Below are 20083 nucleotides of genomic sequence, written 5' to 3'. Positions count from 1 at the left end.
CCAAACCCACATTATGACAATTTTAAACGTTCTGCAAGCTCAAAGCCACCAAACTAGACTTCACTTTTTTATATGGTAACAAACAGTACAGATGTTCTTAACATGTTATTGTCTAATGTAAAATCTAAGTTAGCCTCTTCTTTAAATAGGTTTACCTATTGAAGTCCCTTTGTATTTTGCAGGGAGAATTCCCTCTAGAAAACAAAAATGTGCAAAATTGTGTACATCATCCTTTTGGATTTTTTTTATTTTTTATTTTTTCCTCCTTCATCTAGAAAACAAGGACACTAGTGAGTTCTGTTTACTAAACTCCCGTATCTTGAGTGAAATTCTACAAATACAGATTTTTTTTAAATTATCTAGTTATGTTCTGAATGATTTCCACATTCTCCATATATGATCATCTGTTAATCTCGTACTTCAGCACAGTCCTAAACTGAAGAGTGTTTCCATCTGGTTTATTATCTCTTCCCTTGGAAGAACAGGAGTTGATGCTAGGGCATCAGAAACCATCCAGGCAGCTAAACAGGCAGTCAGGCCAGAAGATGAGCCTGTTGTTGGATGCATGTGAGACAATGATGTTGAGCCAGAGGCATATTTCTTCTGTGGGGTAAGAGCAAAGGGGTAGGAGGTGTTCAGCAACACCATCTCAAAACTGGAATCTGGCTGCTGAGTTTAGACCCCTGTGTTCATAAAACAAAAGAGAAGTCCTGTCCGGCGAGGGCTGTGCAAGATGGATGTTAGCATTACCTATATATGTATATGCAGAACTAATGGTATTTAAAATGTTCAGACAGAAAAGAAAAAATGCAGATTAAGGGCTTGAGATATCATTCAAGGAACATCCCATTACATAGATCATTTATCTGTTTATACTTTTTTTGTATTTGGGCTTCCTCTCTGATTTGTGGATAAGAATTAGGATGTAAAGTTCTTGCACTTCTAAAGAAGGATTTTCCTCATTTTTCAGAATTGAGAAAGTTATAGACAACAATACTACGGTGAAAATGGTTCCCATCAAGATCGTTCATTCAGAGAGCAGTGCGGAGAAGGAGAGTCGGCAAGGCCTTGTGAGCACCATGGAGCCTCCTGCTTTACCCAGTGGCTTGGAAAAGGACCAGATTAAAACCCTCAGCACTTCTGAGCAGTCCTATTCACGCTTCTGTGCTTACACCAGGCAAGGTGTAGAGCCAGAGAGCAGAACCAAACCAGCTGACCCCCAACCAGCTGAAGAACCCGGGAGCAACGCGAAGGACAGCAGCGCTGCAGCCCCAGCAGTCAGCTATGTAAAGGCCAAAGAGAAGACTTTTGAAGACTGGAAATCAGAGGAACTAGCCAGAGAGATTGTGGGAAGAGATAAATCTCTAGCAGATATATTAGATCCTAACATGAAAATAAAAACAACAATGGACCTGATGGTGGGAATCTTCCCCAAAGATGAACATCTCTTAGAAGAAGCTCAGCAGCGCAGGAAGCTCCTGCCAAAAGTTCCTTCTCCGAAAATTTCAGAAGAGAAGTGAGTATTGGTTTCTGTGGCCAGTGGTTCCTTGCAAGTTGCTGTCCAAAACATGTCTGTTACTCCAAGTTGGCTAAAGATGATCTTCATGCTGTTTAGATTTGGGGCTTTTCCAAGGGTTTTCCTTTAAAATAACAATCACTAATACTAACACTAATGATATAACTAATGATCAGGAAAAGAACAATATTCTATAATATAAAAAATTACCTGAGATCTGGCTGAAAATTATTCATATGAGAACTTAAGGAATGATTTATTTCTCCCATTCGTAGTTTAGCAAGCTCACTCAGGCTAGGATAGAGAAAGAGCAATATTTTAGCCTTTATTGTGTTACAAAAATGTACGAAGATAACTTGAACAGGGCATAAGGCATTTCCTGTTAATTTAAAAAAAAAAAAGGATTTAAAATCCAATGAAATTATGTTGATGTTTTACAAGTCTTTTGTTTTCTTGATGTGAGCGTTAATTAAATTGTAGCTTTCTCAGCAAGTTCATGTGTAATTCTGTGTCCACAAAGATAATTACTGTGCGGTATCCTACATTTGGCAGCCTGAAAGGGTATTTCATTCATTGTATTCTCAATGGCAGTGCCACTGAGATCTTTGCACTGCTTACTAAAATGGAACATCACGTTTTGTTTCCAGCTGCCTCGCTTGTGTTTCACTTACTGTAATGGTGAAGGCTTTTCCCTACTATTTCAGCTTTAGCTGTGAGTGGTCTTCTGCTGAAATCACACCAATTTTCTTCACAGTCAGTGTTTGCTTATCCTGTAGAAGTCTGCTGAAGTCCGCTTGTCCTTCTTTGACCTCTATCCATATTTCTTCTGATTGCCCTTGTAGATAATCAGCTTTTGTGACCAAATGTCCTCTTTCCCTGCCCCAGACATTTGGCCATGTGCTATTCCCAGAGGTAACTCTTTTCTCTTGTATTCCCTGTTTACTAGGCAAAATGATGACTCTAACAGGTTGTTCCTTCTTTTTAGTGATTAGAAGGTAAAAGTAGTTAATGAAAGTTTCGACTTTTTATCAGGAAAGAGGAGCAGAATGTGCCATCTGCTATATCCCTGACAACCAATTCCACTTACTACAGCACATCTGCGCCGAAGGCAGAATTACTGATTAAAATGAAGGACATGCAGGAACAGCAACAGCAGCAGCAGAGTGAAGATGATTCGGAAGATGAGCTGGATCATGACTTGTCAGAAAAGAAGGTAACAGACTTTTCTAAATGGGTAATGCGATGCTCTAAGTGGCGTGTGCTTCGGTAACCTACCATTCAAAGATCCCCAAGTAAAAAGCCTCCTAGATGTGGACCTCCAGGACCACTGGGAAAATCAGCCTAAATGTGTGGTCTTCCAGGTTTGGAGGGCTTTTGTTGTTGTTGTTTTTCATTTGTTTGTTTTTGTTTTAATTCTGTGTTCTGAGTGTCCAGCTGTGAATTTAGGAACTTCAGTTTAGATGCTTTTTGTGGCTTGACACATGTTTTTAGGAAGGAGTAGGGAGGCGTTTCGAGGTTTTATTTCAAAATAATGGTTTTGATCTGAGAGGCTTTAGTGTGTATTTCTCACTTGCTATGTACAAAACACGTACTAGTGCTTACGTATCCCACTCTTAACAGATGGCATTTTTAGTTGCTCCATATTTTTGAAATTTAGGTCATGGATTTGCGTTTGTAGTGCTGGGAATTCCTTTTTTTTTAACTGCTTTCTTGAGCAACAAACTGTTTTCCTTTCTACTCCTGCTACCTCCCAAAGCAATAGAAGCAGTAATGGCATGTGCTAGCTAATCAGCTTGGGGGATACAGTGCAAGTTATTCACCAGGAGGGAGGCAGCCTTCTCTACTCCTGTTCGTCCATATCCTCATCACCATCCTTTGGTGCTTTATTTATGATTGAAGGTCGACATAATAATACTCCAGGACTGAAAATAAAAGATGATGACAATGATATTTTTTGTGATTTGAGAAATCACCGACCCTCCATTAAGATCATCCCACTCATCTCATTGGTGATTTAAAACAAGATATTTTATTCGAGTACTGATAAACTGAAGGAAATGGTCTTTTGTTAAATTAAAGTGATAGTTTAACTGTTCAGAGAAGCAAGTAATACAACGCTGAGCAAATCTTCTACATTGATGTTAACTCTGCTTAATAATCAACCACCAGTGTGACCCAGTCTCACAGAAACCCTTTAATTTGGCCATTAGAAATACATTTAGTCTTAAGAGTGAGATTCCATAAGAGATTTCCAGTGGTGTTTTGAACACGAGTGGATACTGCTGAATTTGAGGAGGCTGTAGTGTTATCTTCCTTCTTTTTTATTTTTTCTTGTTCCTCTGCTCACTGTGTTGCACAGTACATGCACTGACAGCTGCACTACTTAGACAAATTAAGGATTTTGCCGCGTTTCGAATCTATTTATCAGGTTCCACATATGAGAGAGTCACACTCATCGTTTCTGCTACAATTACTTTCCATCTTGTGATGGAAATGATGGAGAGAGTAGGCGGGGGCGCAGTTTGAAATTTTCTTCTTTGCTCAACAAACTAAAACTTTTATAAGCCAAAATGTCATTTATTTGTGTTGGTGTCTGTAAGGACACAAAGCATATTCCCCTTTACAAGCTCTTTCTCCCTGTCTCCATTCCTCTGCTCCACCACTAACCAAGTAAAATGAGAAATATTTCATGAAGAGCTTTTAGCAGGGTGTCCCCAGCTTCTCTGCACCTACCCGTATTGCGGCTCCTCTTCATGCACTCAAATGTGAGCACTCAGTTCAGTGGGCTTTCATCTTAGATCTTCTCAGAGAACGTGTATAGCTGGCAGTAAGTGGGTCATAGGATCCCTATAAAGCAATCAGGATATATAACTTGGCTCTACTTCACCTAGCTGGCAGCAGTTTAAGAGAGAAATGTTAAGGGCCTGAACACGTCAATAACACAGTTTGTGTTTGTTGTTGTTGTTTTTTTTTTTTTTTTAGAAGAGACATATGCCCAGAACCTGTTCCTTGATTCCTAAAAATTGATCAGTTCTGTTATGAGTTATCTTAATTTCAGCTCACTGTGGAATGATGATAATACTTGTTTTTCTAGGCTTCGCAAGCCAGAAATTTCTTGTGTCATGGGTTTTTTTCTTTCTGTCTTTTCCCTCCTTTTTGCAGATAAAAAGTGATGATATGCATTTGAAATAAGTGTAGGAATTTCCTGTAGATGTACTTCAGAAAATCCATTTTAAATTATTCCGGACAATCCCTGTATTCCCTGCAGGAATGTGTATTGAGTTTAAAGTAGGTTTACTGTAATTATAAAAATACTGGATTTGAACAAATACTGATGATGCTACAAAAATGTTTTTAGTAACGAGGAAAATCCACGTGTAGCCAAACGGGAAGGGCACTCGTTGCCGTTAGGAAAGTGTCAGCAGCTCCCGCAGGATCCAGGTGTTTATGGAGGACGTGTTTCTCCCCGGCTCGGGCCTGATGTGAACTGAGGTGGGAGCGGAGCGCCGTGAGCAGGGTGAAGGCCACGGAGCAGCCCCGAGCAGCAACACGCTGTGCTGGGCTCCCTGCTCGCGCAGTGCTAGTCAGATCAGCGAGTATTTCCAGAAGAAAATCAGCTTTATAGTGTCTTGTTTACTGGTGGAGCTTCCCAGCTACAGAGCGCTCCCCTGGCCGTTCCAAGCTGCTCGGTGCCCGTATTTGGGCTCCTCGGGTCCCAGATGCAGCGGGGGTTTCTGCCGGTTGGCGCAGCCACACGGTGAGTCCCAGAGGCTGCTGCATCTGGGTCAGGTGCAGTCCATGATGACTGTACGATTCTTAGTGCCTGTGGCAATCTTCAGAACAGCTTTACCAGGGGGCCTTCTCAGACTGGCCACAGCTATCTGCAGGCCTCTAGGCAGGGTGCTGCTGAGAAGACTACTCTCTTTCAAAAGCAAAACAAAACAAAAAAACAGCTTTTCTGTAGCTATAGACAAGATAGCTGGTCTGGACTGCCAGTCCAGATGGGTAAATCCTGAGCAGCAGGTTTTTGTTCTGTGTTGCTTTCTAGAAAGTCACAGCACTGCTGCAGAAGCGAAAACTGCAGTGGTGCGGAGCAGGCGCCTGCGCCGCTGCCGTCACGCGGCGAAGCAGCAGCGCGGCTAAGCGGCACGGCGTCTAGGGAAACAGGAGTGTGACCTACATAATCCAAATTGCACTGCCTTTGCACAGAGAGCGGGGAGGAAAAATCAAATCCTGCACATTAATCAGTCAGGAAAGCAGGCATCTGTAAAACTGCTTACTACTTTAATCTTTTGGACACCCAGACGAACAGATAACTCGAATCCAGATTAACCTGGCCCAAATATATTAAATCAAAAAGAAGAGAACCAGCCCAGATAATCCATGTGTTTGAATTTATGCTTTCAAAAAGGCTGTTAAGTTCTCAGGGAGTAGTTAGTTGCTTTCTGTTAAAATGGCAGATTTCTGTTTGTTCTCCCCTAAAATTGGCAATGACTGCACAGTACCCTCTGAGAGCAGGATTAAGAATCAACGTATTTCTCAGTAATCGTGGAGGCAGATTTGCATTTGGAAAGCACAGTTCCCAAAGAATGTCATGAGTAATTTTTTTTTTAAAAGATGGAGGATATGGTGAAGTAACAACTGCTTTTTACTATGCAGTTTTCATTTAGAAATTGCAATAGCAGACATTAGAGAAACACTCAGGGAATTAATCTTACCTGAAATCAGTTGAATACTAAGTAGGCATCTGCATTTAAATGAACGCTGCATTTTTAGGGTGGGATTCATGCTAAATCAGGGTAGATGACCAGTTGAAATAAGCTCTAGCTCTGCCTCACCAGCTGCTCATCTGAAATGCTTTTCCTAGGCCAGGTTTTGGGTGTCCAAGGGAAGGGGGGCTACAGTGGAGCTGAGCTGCCAAGCTGCAAGCGCGGTGCTGCTTGCCTGGCATAGGAGCGTGCCGAGGAGCTGGGGTGCTCCTTCGTCGGAGCCGCGTTGCACAGAGCTGCTCTGGCCATGGGAGATTCCAGTTCCCATTTGGCGCTCCAGGGTTTGGGATTTCCTCGCACAAGGGCAGAAAGGCAGGAGACACTCTGCAGATTTCCTGAGAGTAGAAGGACTGTTTCCGGAGGGAGGTTGGTATCATACAGAAAAGAAGAAAGGGCTGAGCAGTGCCCCAGTTTCAAGTGTGATGTGGAAAATACCAGATTGTTTTCCTGGTTTTCTGTTATCTTCCCAGAGCGTGGCTGCTCTGGAAGGTAGCGCGGCCGTGGCACTAAGAGAGGGGGATGCGCAGGGCGCTTTGTGCTGCTCTGTAGCACTTCAAAGCAGCACTTCAAAGTAGAAGCAGCAATGGTCATAAAAAAGAAAGTGCTTCATCTTTTGCCTCAAAGGTGAATTGCTTAAACACAGGTGTCTCAAGCTGAGCATCGTGAACCTATATTCTGATTCTTTGAATCCAGCCACATTATAGATACTGTAGACATATATTTGGGTGTATATTCATTTGTAATACACTTGTTTTCAAAGCTACATGAAGTTTTCAGGATGGCTTTCAGAAGCAGAAATGGAAAAAATGCAAAAGTGCTAATAAATTCTCATCCCTTTTATTTTCCACAGCAAGAACTCATTGACAGCATCAGTAGGAAGCTGCAGGTGCTGAGGGAAGCACGAGAGACACTTCTGGAAGACATCCAAGCCAACAACATACTGGGGGAGGAGGTGGAGGCCATTGTGAAAGAAGTTTGCAAACCAAACGAGTTCGACAAATTCAAGATGTTTATCGGGGACCTGGACAAAGTGGTCAACTTGCTGCTGTCACTGTCAGGTCGTCTGGCTCGGGTGGAAAATGCCCTTAATAACTTGGATGAAAATACCTCTCCTGAAGAACGGGTGAGCAAGTCCAACAGTGCTATCACTGCATTTAGTGAATGTGATATAGAGGGGTTATTTGCTTGGCTTTGCTCATCTAAAATCCAGAATTAAGGTGGTGGAAAGTGAAGGGATAAATTTAATAAGATTGTTTTCCTTAGATTTCTTAATACTTTCCACTTGACCGCGTAATTCTTCAGCAATGAGTGTACTGGTCAAAAAAAGTTACTTTTTGGGGGTACAACAGTTGCTTGAGATGTAACATATGGAAGAATAGGCTTCTTGAAGAAAGTTAAAAGAAAAAAAGGGAGCTACTGATAGGAGCTTAACAAAAGAGGCAAACACAAATATCACTTTAATTCAAAAGATAGGAAAAAGAACAAGTGTCACTTTGTGCTACAATGCATAAAATTTACAGATTTCTTGATAATCAACAAAGATCTTGTTTCTTACCTGCTAAAAAAATTGTACATATATTTAAAAAATTGATATTTTTACATGTGACACAAATGCACTACAGCTTCCATTACAATGCCTAGCAAGAAAAAAAGATTGAGAAGTGGCAGAAGGACAACCTTAAAAAACGTGGTGGGTTGGTTTGCTTTTTAGGCTGAAAACATCCTTTCTATCATCTAACCAGAACAGACTGCGAAAGATAGAGGAATTGCTGTAGTTGTGGCATGTAATGAGTGCTCTCAACACTCCTACCCACTGGACCAAGGGATACCGGCAGCACTTGGTTTAGTTTCATATCCCAGCAGATCTTAGCTGAGATCTTAGCACAGGAGAATTGTAGATACGTAGAAAATAGGAAGATTCTGAAAGGGTGTAGGGGAATGTGTTGCGCATGTTCAGCCTCCACTGTTAAATGGATGCTGAGTCCAAGCCAGAAGGCCCTTCGAGCAATGTAACAGAATCTGATCCACGAGCAGTTAGTTTATGTTCTGTTTCCCCTGTGGGCTGGGGAAAGAGCTACCAGCAGCTTTTAGGATAATATAGGAAACTGCTTGAGAGCCACGTTAGAAGTAGCTAAGGTCTAGCTGTGGAAAAGGAAGGTGGTGAGCTAGAACCTTTTCAGAGTTAGACTGACATAAGTTCAGATGTCTAACAGAGATGTCTAACAGAGACCTCTTTCGCGCTCTTCTGTACTGAGTGTCCGTAGTCTTGCAATAGTAGCATCAGAAATAAGTTCATCTGTAAGTAAGTGTTGGTAAGAGATACTTCTCAGGCAGATCAAGGACCCGAGCAGATCTGTTATAAATATAATGTATGTGCGGTTACATGTGCATATCTTTGAAGTTAGACTGGTGTATGTGGTCTTTTTTGATTCTCCTTTGGTATTTTGTAGATCAGATGATGGTATTCAGCTCATTAATGAACAAAATATAGGCAAATTTACTTTCATCCCTGATCATCACATCCCTGATGTTCACAGATTATTTTGAAGCTGTCTAAGGAACCTTACTGATGGTCTTAAACCTTCCAAGAACCACAGAACACCTTGGCAGATACACTGAATAAAAGAATCTGGCAGTGAACAAATGATTCCTGCTGAATTAATATTTCAACTGTCAGATGCCCTGTCGTTGGTCTCTTTTGCCACAGGGAACAGTATCAAGTATCTGGATGTTTTGCAGCTGAAAAGGAGCTAATCTGAAATAGGTGCCAGATACCTTCCTTCCGCATAACGAGACCAGTGTCTTCCCATTACCTTCATTATCAAACAAAACCAATGTTCAGGTCCCTGAAGTGCTGAGCCAGCTGTCCACAGATTAAATTGGATGTCTTGGCCCTCCAGACCAGTCGTCTTGGCCCCCCAGGCCTGTTATTGCAAGAGTAGGGGGCAATGCCAGTGCTGGCTTATGTAGCAGTTGAGGAGCTGGATGCTGGGAATTCAAATATATAGAGGGAGTCCCTCTTCGTATGGCTCTGGTTTTAAAATATCAAAGAAATCTTGGGGAGAAAATCTTCCATGGAGGAGTCAAAAATTGTTCCACCAGAGCAGTGTAGGATGGCCTGTGTTTGGCAGGTGGATTCTTCTTCACTTTGGTGGCTGAAATCTGAGGGTAGCAGCCTCCAAAGCATCTGGGAATGCTGCACGCTAGCGCCAAGGCCGGGTGAACCATGGACCAATGGCTCAAAAAATCTCTTTAGGAATCCTCTCTTGAGCACAGAGGATTTCATTTTGTCCTTCAAAACAAGTTTTGCAGTGTCAGGCATCTTTGACAGGAATAAAAGCAAGTCCGAGAAGATTCCCTTAGCCCTCTATCCTCTGCATCCTGCTTCTTTAAGATACCCCCTACATCTTCACAAGGGTACTGATGTTAAGGTCTCAAGCAAAGCTGAGGCAGAAAGTTGGGATTTGCTTTCCTTAAACTGTCAGGGCATTCCTGATCATCTTAAAGTCATGCTGTAGGCATGGTAAGAAGAAATTATAGAGCTCAAGTCTCTGGAATTGCTAAAAAAGACTAAATGTTTGCTTGTCCCTGTGTCTGTGGGCAAGACTGCTTGAAAGATGAAGATGAGGTGTGTAGTGTATGCAGCTGTGGTACTAGGTGGTTGATACATGCCCCCTTGTGTTCATCAAATTTGTTCTGTTCCAGTGCTTCTTCCACTTCTTAGTATGTATATACCTGGATACAAGTTGCAAAGTTACTCTGAAGAGCAGTCTAGACATGCTTCTTATTTTGGGCTTCTCTGGAAGGGTTTCCCTCTCTAGGCTTTGCGCTCCCTGCAGAGAAAGAGGCAGCGCAGGGTGCAGGTGCTGCTGTGGTCAGTCTGTTAAAGCTGCCTGGTGTGCATCCCTCCTTGTCTCCTCTCTTAAAGTACTGCAGTTCCTCTAGTCTGCACAACCATCTTTCTGTAAATCTCTTAGGCTTACTGTAGCAGTTAAAATATTAAATGGATTTAAAATACTGAGTAAAAATGAAAAAGTGGGCAATTTACTTGAACAGCCTCCCAGGAATAGACTGTAGAGTGTTTGAAGACAAAAGTTCTCAAAAGAGGATCTGTCTGTGAAATAAAGGTAAAAATCATGGAGTCGCACATCTTAGAGACATTTTCTGATTAAATGTAGAAGTCTGCACTGGAGTTTTTAACATCAGATATTTTTTATTCCTGTTAATCCTTTTTATTTAGAATTCATTTTAAGGAGCAGTCTTATTTAAGGAAAATCTTTGTCCTTGCAAAGATGAAACTTAAACACTGAAGCTGTTGTCCTAAGGTGGTGAACCTAGCTGATTCTTTAACTGTTCTTCTTTTCTCCTAAGCGGACACTGGTGGAGAAGCAGAAGCTGCTGACACAACAACATGAAGATGCAAAAGAACTGAAGGAAAACCTGGATCGTCGGGAGCGCATCGTGTTTGACATTTTGGCAAACTACCTGAGTGAGGAGAACTTAGCAGACTATGAGCACTTTGTAAAAATGAAGTCGGCCCTCATCATTGAGCAGCGGGAGCTTGAGGACAAGATCAAGCTGGGGGAAGAGCAACTCAAGTGTCTGACCGACAGCCTCCAGCCAGAGCGGCTCAAATAAGGGGGCTGCCTTTGACCAAGGACACGGAAAATGGGAAAGGAGAGAGAGGGGGGGAGATTTCCAAGTGTGCAAATGAGTGTCTTGGCTTGTCTCAGCTGGTCAGCACAAGCGTAGAAGAGAAAAATAGCTCACAACAGCAATAATGCTCTCTTTCATTTTTGGGATGACGTATTTAATTTTTTTAGAACATGTTTTTATTGCTGGATTTTACAGCCATTCCTCATTGCTTAACTTACAGGAAGCTCGGCAGGAGAGGCGAGATGCTTAACCTTTCTGCTCGGTGTGTGGAGAGGCCGTGGCAGCTGTGCATGCACACAGCAAGGTTTCTTAGAATAGGATGTGTACTTGCTTTATCCTCAGATGTTGGAAAGACTGTTGGGAAACTCAACAGCAAATTATGAATGCACACAAATTCTTCAGAACCTCCACAAGTAGTGGCTTTTTCTTTTTTTTTTTTAAAGACACATTAAATAGGGGAACTGTGCATCTTGTAGCTAATATATTCAGATTGCTGAAATGTAGTGTCACTCTGATCCTGTGGCATCAGACGCTTTTTTTTTGTAATGTTGTATGTAAGATGGCACACTTTCCCCTTGCAGAAAATAAGTTTTAAATCAGTCCTAGTTAAACACTCATTAAACTGACTTGCAAATCACCTAATGTCTACATTGCTGAAGATTTTTAAAAAATATGTAAGAGAAAGAGAGAGAGTTGTAGGTCCTCTTATTGTAATACAATACAATTTTGCTTACCAAGTTGTACTTGATTTAAGAAACAGGCTGGAAGAACTGTGCTGATTTTGTTCAAAACATTTCTCATCTAAGTTATTTGGAAAACTCAATTGCTCTTTCTTGTGCTTGTTGTGTATGTTTTAATTCTCTCTCCAAAAAGATGCTACATTTTATGAAAATAAATGTCAGGTAAGGACACTGCTTGTGCTTTACTTCTGATTGCTTAACATTATGCTGGTTTTATATAGGTAGTTAAATTATATTGACGTTGACCCACATAATGCTGTTCCTTTCCTCTGCTTCCTCCGACCACCAAATGCAATATAAACAGCTTTGCCAATGTAAACACCGTGCATTACTCGGAGCAAGTCTGCTTTGTAACTGTGAACGTACGTGCTTTTGGGGGTTGGTTTTTTATCACACAGCAATAAATGACAGGGTGCTGCTTCTCAGTATCAAAGTACTGGTCCTGCTCAGTGACACTGCCATTGAAGGGAAGCGGTAATTCCTAGCACCACGAAGAAGAGGTGCTAACACATGTCTTAGCATAGTGATAAGTGAAGTTGGCTTGCTCTGGTTATCCACAGAGAAATTCTGTAGTGTCTAAACGTCATCTGCTATGTTAGGATAAAGTGGTATGGTCAACGGGAAATCTCGGATGACTTTGTGTATAGGCCATTTACATTGTAGTAAGGACCATTTATCTCCCCTTTAACTAATCAAGCCGGTGGCCCAACAGGAAACCATTTTTGAGGCTGATGTGAATGCCAGTCTGTAGCTAACCATACTGAAAATGCCAGTAATCAGGTGTTCAAAGGGGGGAGAGAGAAGAATTCTCCGTGCCATCCCTGCAGTGGCAGCTCTCTCGAAGGTTTGCTGTTCTTCTTGCCTGCATCATCTCCTGTGAGGGCCGGGAGCCAGGGGGGCCCCGCGCAGCGAGCGGGAGTTGCTCAGAACATCCTCGCCAGCCAGCTGCTCCACACACGGGTGCAAAAGTTCAAAGGATGCTTTTCGCCTGCTATAGTGCACTAACTCGTATACGTGGACCAAATCTTTGCTGAAATTACGCTGATGTGTATCAGTTGAAGTCAAGTGGAGCTACCGTTTTGTAGGAGCTGTAGCTGACCTCAGTTTTTTCCTCTTGGTTCCCAAATTTAGACATCTGGCGTCTCACAACTATTTGCTGCTATATTCCTAGTTCAAGTGATCCCTTTTATCGTTACACTCATCCCTTAAGCGTAACAGACCCAGAACTAAGTAACTCCCAAATAAATTATGCTTGTCTTTAGCTGGAAAAAGAGTGCATTGTTTTATCTGTGGCATTTTTAAAGTTTTACATATTGTGGTTATTCTGAAATGTGTATGTGAAATGTGAATAATAATATAATTGCAATGTGTTTGTATACAGTGCTTTGATTTAGGTCTTTCTGATAAAAGATAGCAATATTGCGAATGCTAAATATATATATATAATCCTTTTCACAGAACAGTTGCATAGTCACCGTTTTCTCCTTCCCTTTTTAAAACTGTTTTGAAAGTCTCTCATCCTGGGAACCTGAAGATGGTTGTTTCCCAATGTTATATGTAAATCTGTAAATAGCTCTACTGTTGCTTTTTGAGAAAATCTGGTGCTAATGTTTTGCCTTTGGCATCTTTGGGGATGGCTGTCTCTTTACCTTATGTTGTTCTCAATTTTCAATCTCTTTGTATAGTGAAATATTTCCACTGTGTTTCCCCACTTGCTTGGATTCTGCAGCCCAGAGTGAAAATGTGTACAGTTTTCCTGCTTGACACTTACCACCTACCTACTGACAAATGGTATTGCTTGACTTTGAAAAAATAAACTGTATATTTCAACGTACAGAGCTAGTGTATGTGTGGAGTTGTCCATGTTGAAGCCTGTGGTTTCACTGGGTGGCGGTAGCTGTCTCGTGACGGGTAAAAAGAGTGTTTTTTTGCTTTTAAAGGCCAAGCCAGCTACCTGGTGGGCTGAGCTAGACTGCTTCCTCTTCACAGATTATTTAACTTGGGGATGCATCAGTGTAAGTCCCAGGCAAGTGTGCATGTCTACTCTTTGTTTATTTAATTACTGAAAGTGTGTAGTATGGCAGGATAGAAAGGAAGAACAGTTAGGAGATGGATAAAACTAATCAATCTCTTTTGTGAAATATGAAGTACACACCAGGGAAGGAATTGCGATTTTTCTCCTTGGGTAGCTATGCTGTTTTGGCTTTCTCTGTCATACGGTAGTTCATGTAGAAATACTCCAAGCCAGGGGTGTTTGTTGGGTGGTTGTTTTTTTTTTTTTTTTTTTTAAGAAAAAACAACAACAAGCAGATCCCGGTGAACCCTTCATTTCTAGCATCTTCCATAAAAGCTCTCGAATTTCAACTTACTGGAGGTTCTAGGATTTTGCTGTATCAGGAAACTGCCAAATATGCACAAATTTGTAGTAGACGTGACCACAGGTAACCTCCTGTGCCTTGAAAAATCATACAGAAAATCAGTTGTCTGTGAAGGACTTTATTTTAGGAACTATATAGGAAAAAGCAGCTAGGAAAACAACATCTTTAGTTTCAATTTTTGCACCTTTTTTCTTTGTTTCCCCTCTATATGCACCCAGATGCTTGCTGTCCTGCACGTTTGACTTAAAGCATTGTGGCAGCCAGTAGGTAATGTCAATATACCTCTTGTTTGAAAAATTTGCTTTTCTTCAACTCAAATTTTCTTCTGTTTTAGGGCCTCAGATTTTCAAAGGAGTCACCTTATACTTTTTCACTATGTCTCTTGCCAATCAATATCTATTGATTAAAGCTTGTGTGCTCATCTCAGCTTTTACAGTTGAAGTAATCTGATGGCAATCCACTAGCTAACAGTGATGGCTGTGCAGCAAAATACTGCTTCCTATTTGGTGATGATGTTCTTTATTGCGGAAGTTCATAAGCTTGTCATAGTTAAAAGCATCTCAGATGCTTTTATAGATAGTTTACAATAATATATCTACAAGCAGAGTAGGTAATAATCTTCTAAAATTGTTTAGCTTTAGGACACCACTCAATTACAGCTCTATAAGCCCATGGCCAAAGCGGTTGTGTTTTTGCTGGGAACAAGGCTAATAAAATGCATTCATTCTCCTAGGTTAAAATTCTCAAAATCCTCATGCTTGTTTTGTTTGTAGGGACTTTGATGCCCCTCTGTCTTGGAGGCGGGTTGGCTTCATGTCTCAGATGTACCTTGTGCTGATGTCAGAAGTTAGAGTTTAATGGATCACTCAGCACCAACCAGATTTCTATCATGCATCCCTATCTGTGGGATTATTTTTATTTGCTCTTCATGATTGCTTATCTTGACATGGGGGGAATGTTTAATCAAAGCACGTGGATTTTTGATAGTGGAGCCAAAGATGTTGAGCAAGATGTTGAAAGATACAGAAGAGCAGCTATATTAAATATACTTAGATTCAGTAAGAGACTGTTGAAGAGACCCCCAGATTCTAGATCTGGGTTTGTATAATTTCATGGGGTTATGGAAAGGAAGGATTTATTTCAGCATATTGTGACTATGCTATCTAGACCTTACTCATTCCAGGCAATCACTGGAAAGAACAGTGTTAGCTCAGAAAAGCCCATGGTCTGACATACTTAACCAAGAGATTTTAGTTTGCTATTGCTCTTTGTGTTAGCATCACTTTCTAGCATTCTGATGGAGAAGCAATCTATAAACTGGAAAGCAATGTATAGCTGTTAAGAGTTGTCAAAACACTGTTTAGGTAAAGCTGAAAAACCCAAAAGTCTAATAGGAATTGGCAAAGTCCTCCTGACAGAGCTTTTGTTTCAGGTGTGAGTATTTTACTATCCAGCTAGCTTCATATTCTTTCTTTTTTTAAGTTAAGCTTGTGTCTTGACCTGACAGCCTCAGGGAAATACAAGTGCAATGAGCAACTGCAGGATAAATAGAAAACAATGGAAGATAGAGTTATCTCTGTATCTAAGTGTACAAGCGTGATTCTGCACGTAGCGCTCAGGGGCACTCCCAGGAGTCACAGCTTCAGCAGCCTTCTCGCTGGGATGTGGCTCCTTCAAGATAAAAAGGGAAATCAAGGAGGGCAAGGTATGATGATCAGGGAGGCTAACGGAGGTCTGAAAGGGGTGGAACAAGTCTCTCTTTTTCCTTTTTTTCCCTTTTTTTTTTCTCTCTCCTTTTTTTTTTTTTTTTTTTTAACATCAGTGAAACCAATCTCAAGGAAGTGAAGAACTAAGAAAACCTGAAATGATCTTTACCCAGCTGGAAGTAAAACCAAATGGGCAGTAAAGTGCAACAGGGGTGTTAATTTCCTGCTTTCGCAATATATGAAACCGTACTGTTTCTGTCTGCCAGGGCAGGCATTTCTCATTGCTGTTGTGCAAAAAAAAACGCTGAAGCACCTTTGAAATTTAAGTTTTAGGGGAAATTCTTAGATGAATTTTAGTGTCTCAGGCCATGCTGTGTCAGACAGGAGTCCATTGAACCGCTATGTGTATTCAGTGACGTCCCTTTTTTGCCTCAGAAGGCAGTGGTACTCCTCTTTCTCACTGAGCAGCACTTGACATTTAGGAAGAAGCTGCCTTCATCTCTAGCCACCCTACATATTCTGATCAGCCCAGTTTGCTGGGATGCACTGAGATGCTTAGGTTTGGCAGGCTCTGTAATAGGGCTGGTTTCCATCTTGTATAGCATGATGCTAATATGTTGTGACCTAGCTTTTTCTCTGAGGGCTTTACTTCCACTCTTGCCACCTCTAAAGAGCTTGTTTTACCACTGGACTTCTGGCAGAGCAATATCCAACAGCCTTTGGAGCTGGATCATCATATGCTCCCAAGAAAGCAAGACCGAAAAAGCCAAAAGTAAAGCAGACCTAAATGTTCAGCCTGGGAGTCTGGGCATGAGTAGGGAAGGGAGGAGCCTGGGTTTCTTGTTCTTAGGACTACTTACATATTTTAGGTTAGATAATCATTGAAACAAAAAGCTAAAATAGTCCAGGGAGGAGGGCTCCTGCCTCTGTCCTATTTGGCTTGACTCTCCTCCGAATGCAGTCTGTAACGTCAGGCTCTGAATCCAAGTTTCAGGTGACGGGTAACTGCAGCATTAAGGAATGTGCCAAAGGTTGTTTAGGGTGCAGCTTCAAATGCATCTTCCTGTTGTTGTTGTTTATTTTATTTTAAGTTTTTAGTTTTTCTGAAGTGCCTGTATGCATACACTGGTATGAACATCTTTACTGAAGTCCAGCTCTTTCTCTTCAGGGTGTATGGACCTTTAGAGCTGGATCATGATTTAGGTACATAGCTGATGACCGAAAGTAGGAGCCTAATCAGCCTTGGTTCTCTCTGTAGGTAAACTGGGACAAACTTACCTGCAGGCATTATCTGTCCTTTTCCTCCATTCTCGTCTCTTTTTCCAGGAAAGCACTTGAATGGCTTTGAAATCAAAGTGGGATTAGCAAGCTCTTCAGTGCTTCACTAAACACTAAATATTCTCACCCCAAGCACCCAGATGGTGTGATGCACAGTACTAATTGTAGGTCTTTTCGTTTGTCCAAATGTCTGCGCCTATTGAATTCCTTTAATTAGGATTCAGTGTATGTCTCTGGATTTTGAAATCTAGCAAGTCTTGTGAGAGCGTCAAGTTGCTCCATTCTCCAAATGTTTGGTGGATTTGCATGTATTTGTAGTTTGAGAAATAAACAAAATAGGAAAAAATGTTATTTTTACAGCAATGGAGGAGAAAAAAACTAAAAACACAACTGGTCGATTGTGTATATTCTCTTGTCATACCAGCTGGGCCGAGGTGGAGTTACTTGCGTTTTTATGCAGTGGGCAGCCCCACCTCGCAGTCCCAGTGAAAGTGTGCAGGGCGAAGGTCGGATTTTAAGCCCATGGAAATCAGGAAATTCAGAATGAAAAATTTATGATCCCCATAAATCCATCTTTCATGTTTGAACTTCTTATATAGTCATGTACAAAGGTGGTAAATATTTATGTTGCCAATGATTTTATAACCAGGATCTTAAAAGAGCAGACACCAAGCTTCTGTAAAGTAGTAGGTAAGAAAAAAACACAGAAAGAAAAACACGCGGATGTTTGCAAGCTCCTGGATTTCAAAACACAGCTTGAGCGCTCCAGCCAGCATTTCCAACTTGGAAGGTCTTCCTTCTTCCATTACAAATTTCTCAACATATGGAGCTACAGTCCAGGGTTTGCTGCAAAACTCTTCTTCTAGTACAAGATTAGGTGTTAAATTCATCTTTATTTCCTGCAGACTCACGTTTTCAGAAAAAAAATATCTTGCATACTGGTGAGCCTCCTACCAGTGCTCCCATATGGACAAACTTAGCTTTCCATGAAAGCATTACTCAAGGCCCATGGAGAGACGATCTCACTGTCATCAGGTCCTCCCAGATGGTTGGGCACCTTTTTGAAGCTCCTTCTCGTGCTGGAGCAGACATAGTTGAAGGATTAATGGTATGTCATCTCTTCTGCCTTATAATTTGTGAGCTGGCTACGTAGTTCTTTGAGGAAAGGCCATCTGACCTCTCTTTCCCCCACTCCCCAGGTAAATGAAAGGCTCATACAAGGATAAAAGGGAAAAGCACCTTGCCTTTAAGAGAGCATTGCTGCAACAAACCACTTTTGAGATGCAGTTACCCCTCATGAACTTGTGGAATTTGCCTGTCTGGAGCTCTTTACCCAACTCTCCTCCTTGGGTATCCCCTGCTTTTGATGGTAGTGTAGTTCATAAGTAACCTTTCCATAAGTAACCCTTAGCCGAAGTAACCTTATGCTTTCTGCATAATCGTCTTTCATGTGCGCTCTGCCTCACCAGAGTGCCTGTAGCTAGTACCCAGGGTGTCCGTCACAGTCCTGCAATGTCATTGCTCAGCTACAGCCATAATCAGGAGGGGATGGATGCAGGAATACGTCCTAGGGTGCCAGTAAGGATCTCGTAGGCTAGGCAATAGTATCAGTGCTAGCTAATGAACAACCCCCGGTTCACATGCTCCTCCTACAGAGGAGCTTCAGCAACGCGCTGTGATTTGAGCAGGAACCTGCTTTGTAAAGTTTTAAACCCAATCACATTTCACCAGCTCAAGTTTTTATATTGGTTCTTTGATGGCATTTCTTTTAACAGACATCTACTGGAATTTGATTTTCACGTGACTCCTTATGACTGATAATAACAAGCTGATATGTAAGTTGCAATGAAGTGAAAAAGCCTGGAGTTTTCACTCTGCAGTGTTTTCAGCCTGCACAAACCCCGCCAAGGCAGAGTGAAAACTGTGTGACATGTTGATAACATCCTCTCATCAGGTGGTCTGTCTACCAGCTCTAGTATGTCAACAAGTCTGAGGGAAAAAACATCTTTGTTAGGCTTTGAATGACCTACATTTTAGTATTTGGGAAGAACCAGAAAACTACCCAATCCGGAAGAGCATATCTATTTTTAGAAGCCTTTCATTTTGTGCATGTGGGCTTTTATGTGTTCTGCTTCTCCGAGAAAAATACGAATTTCTTGTTAAGCCAAAGACAAATTTTGTTGGTTTTTAATTAGCCCTTTATTGAGTCATGATCACAGTGAAATCATCCATCTTGAAAATTAAGCCTATAATTAATGTATGAATTTTGCTTCAAAAACGAACACTGAGCTCATTCCAAGAAAAATACGACTGCTCGTCATTGAAGAAGACTTTGAAATTAACCCTGCAGGGAATAATCTAGGGAGCTCCGTGTTGTTCGCTTCCGCTTCCCTCACATTCTTAATTCACTTCTAGTAAAAGGGTTGACTTCCCATTAGGCCTTCTTTCGTGAGTCTTCCTGCACAGCTCTAATGGGAACCCTGGAAAAGGGCAGCACGAAACAAGACTTGCTGGTGTGTCAGCAGAGACACTGAGGACACCAGCGCCGGTGCTGAAGAAGGGGGACAAGCGCTCACAATCCCGGATCCAGCTTGCAGAGAAGAGGCAGTAAACAAGTGTTTGGTTATTGATATGGATAGGATTATCTGGAATGCATCCAATGAAAAAGATTTTTTGGGGAGGAATGAAAATGCATCCTCTTAAATGTCTGCTTTTCAGTGTTATTTGAGGTGCTGTTGGAATTACGCATGATACAGGTTTGAAGAGGCCCAGACCAAGTGGGCATAGGTTGTGCTGCTGCTGGGCTGTTTGTTTCCTATGGGTAAAGGTGTTGTCCCTGGATTTCCCAGGTTTGAAGGGACAATTTAGACTGGCTATAAATGTGCACATCTGGGAAAATATTGGAGCCAATACTCTTCTTACACTCAGGCTGTGGGTTTAGAGGCCTGCGCTTGCTTTCCTGTTGCATTTGGGGAGGTTTTCTTGTCTGATGATCTGCTGAAAACAAGTGGTGACAAAGTGTGAGGATGCAGCAGCTCAA

General features: G+C 41.6%; 1 protein-coding gene across 1 annotated transcript in view; it reads left to right on the top strand.

Moving 5' to 3' along the window:
• SHROOM2 (shroom family member 2) overlaps positions 1-11905 on the top strand; it is a 114178-nt gene extending 102273 nt beyond the window's left edge. The window contains exons 7-10 of the mRNA XM_088520226.1: positions 971-1516; positions 2549-2729; positions 7136-7408; positions 10657-11905. Coding sequence (XP_088376352.1) covers positions 971-1516; positions 2549-2729; positions 7136-7408; positions 10657-10923 — 1267 coding nt within the window. The 3' untranslated portion in view covers positions 10924-11905. The remainder of the gene's footprint in view (positions 1-970; positions 1517-2548; positions 2730-7135; positions 7409-10656) is intronic.
• Positions 11906-20083: the final 8178 nt, after the last annotated feature.

The sequence above is a fragment of the Tinamus guttatus genome, unplaced genomic scaffold (genome assembly GCF_059628265.1).
Source record: "Tinamus guttatus ecotype Peru unplaced genomic scaffold, ASM5962826v1 Tinamus_guttatus_pri_ptg000083l, whole genome shotgun sequence".
Taxonomy (NCBI): Eukaryota; Metazoa; Chordata; class Aves; order Tinamiformes; family Tinamidae; genus Tinamus; species Tinamus guttatus.
This window is presented reverse-complemented; position numbering and strand designations above follow the sequence as displayed.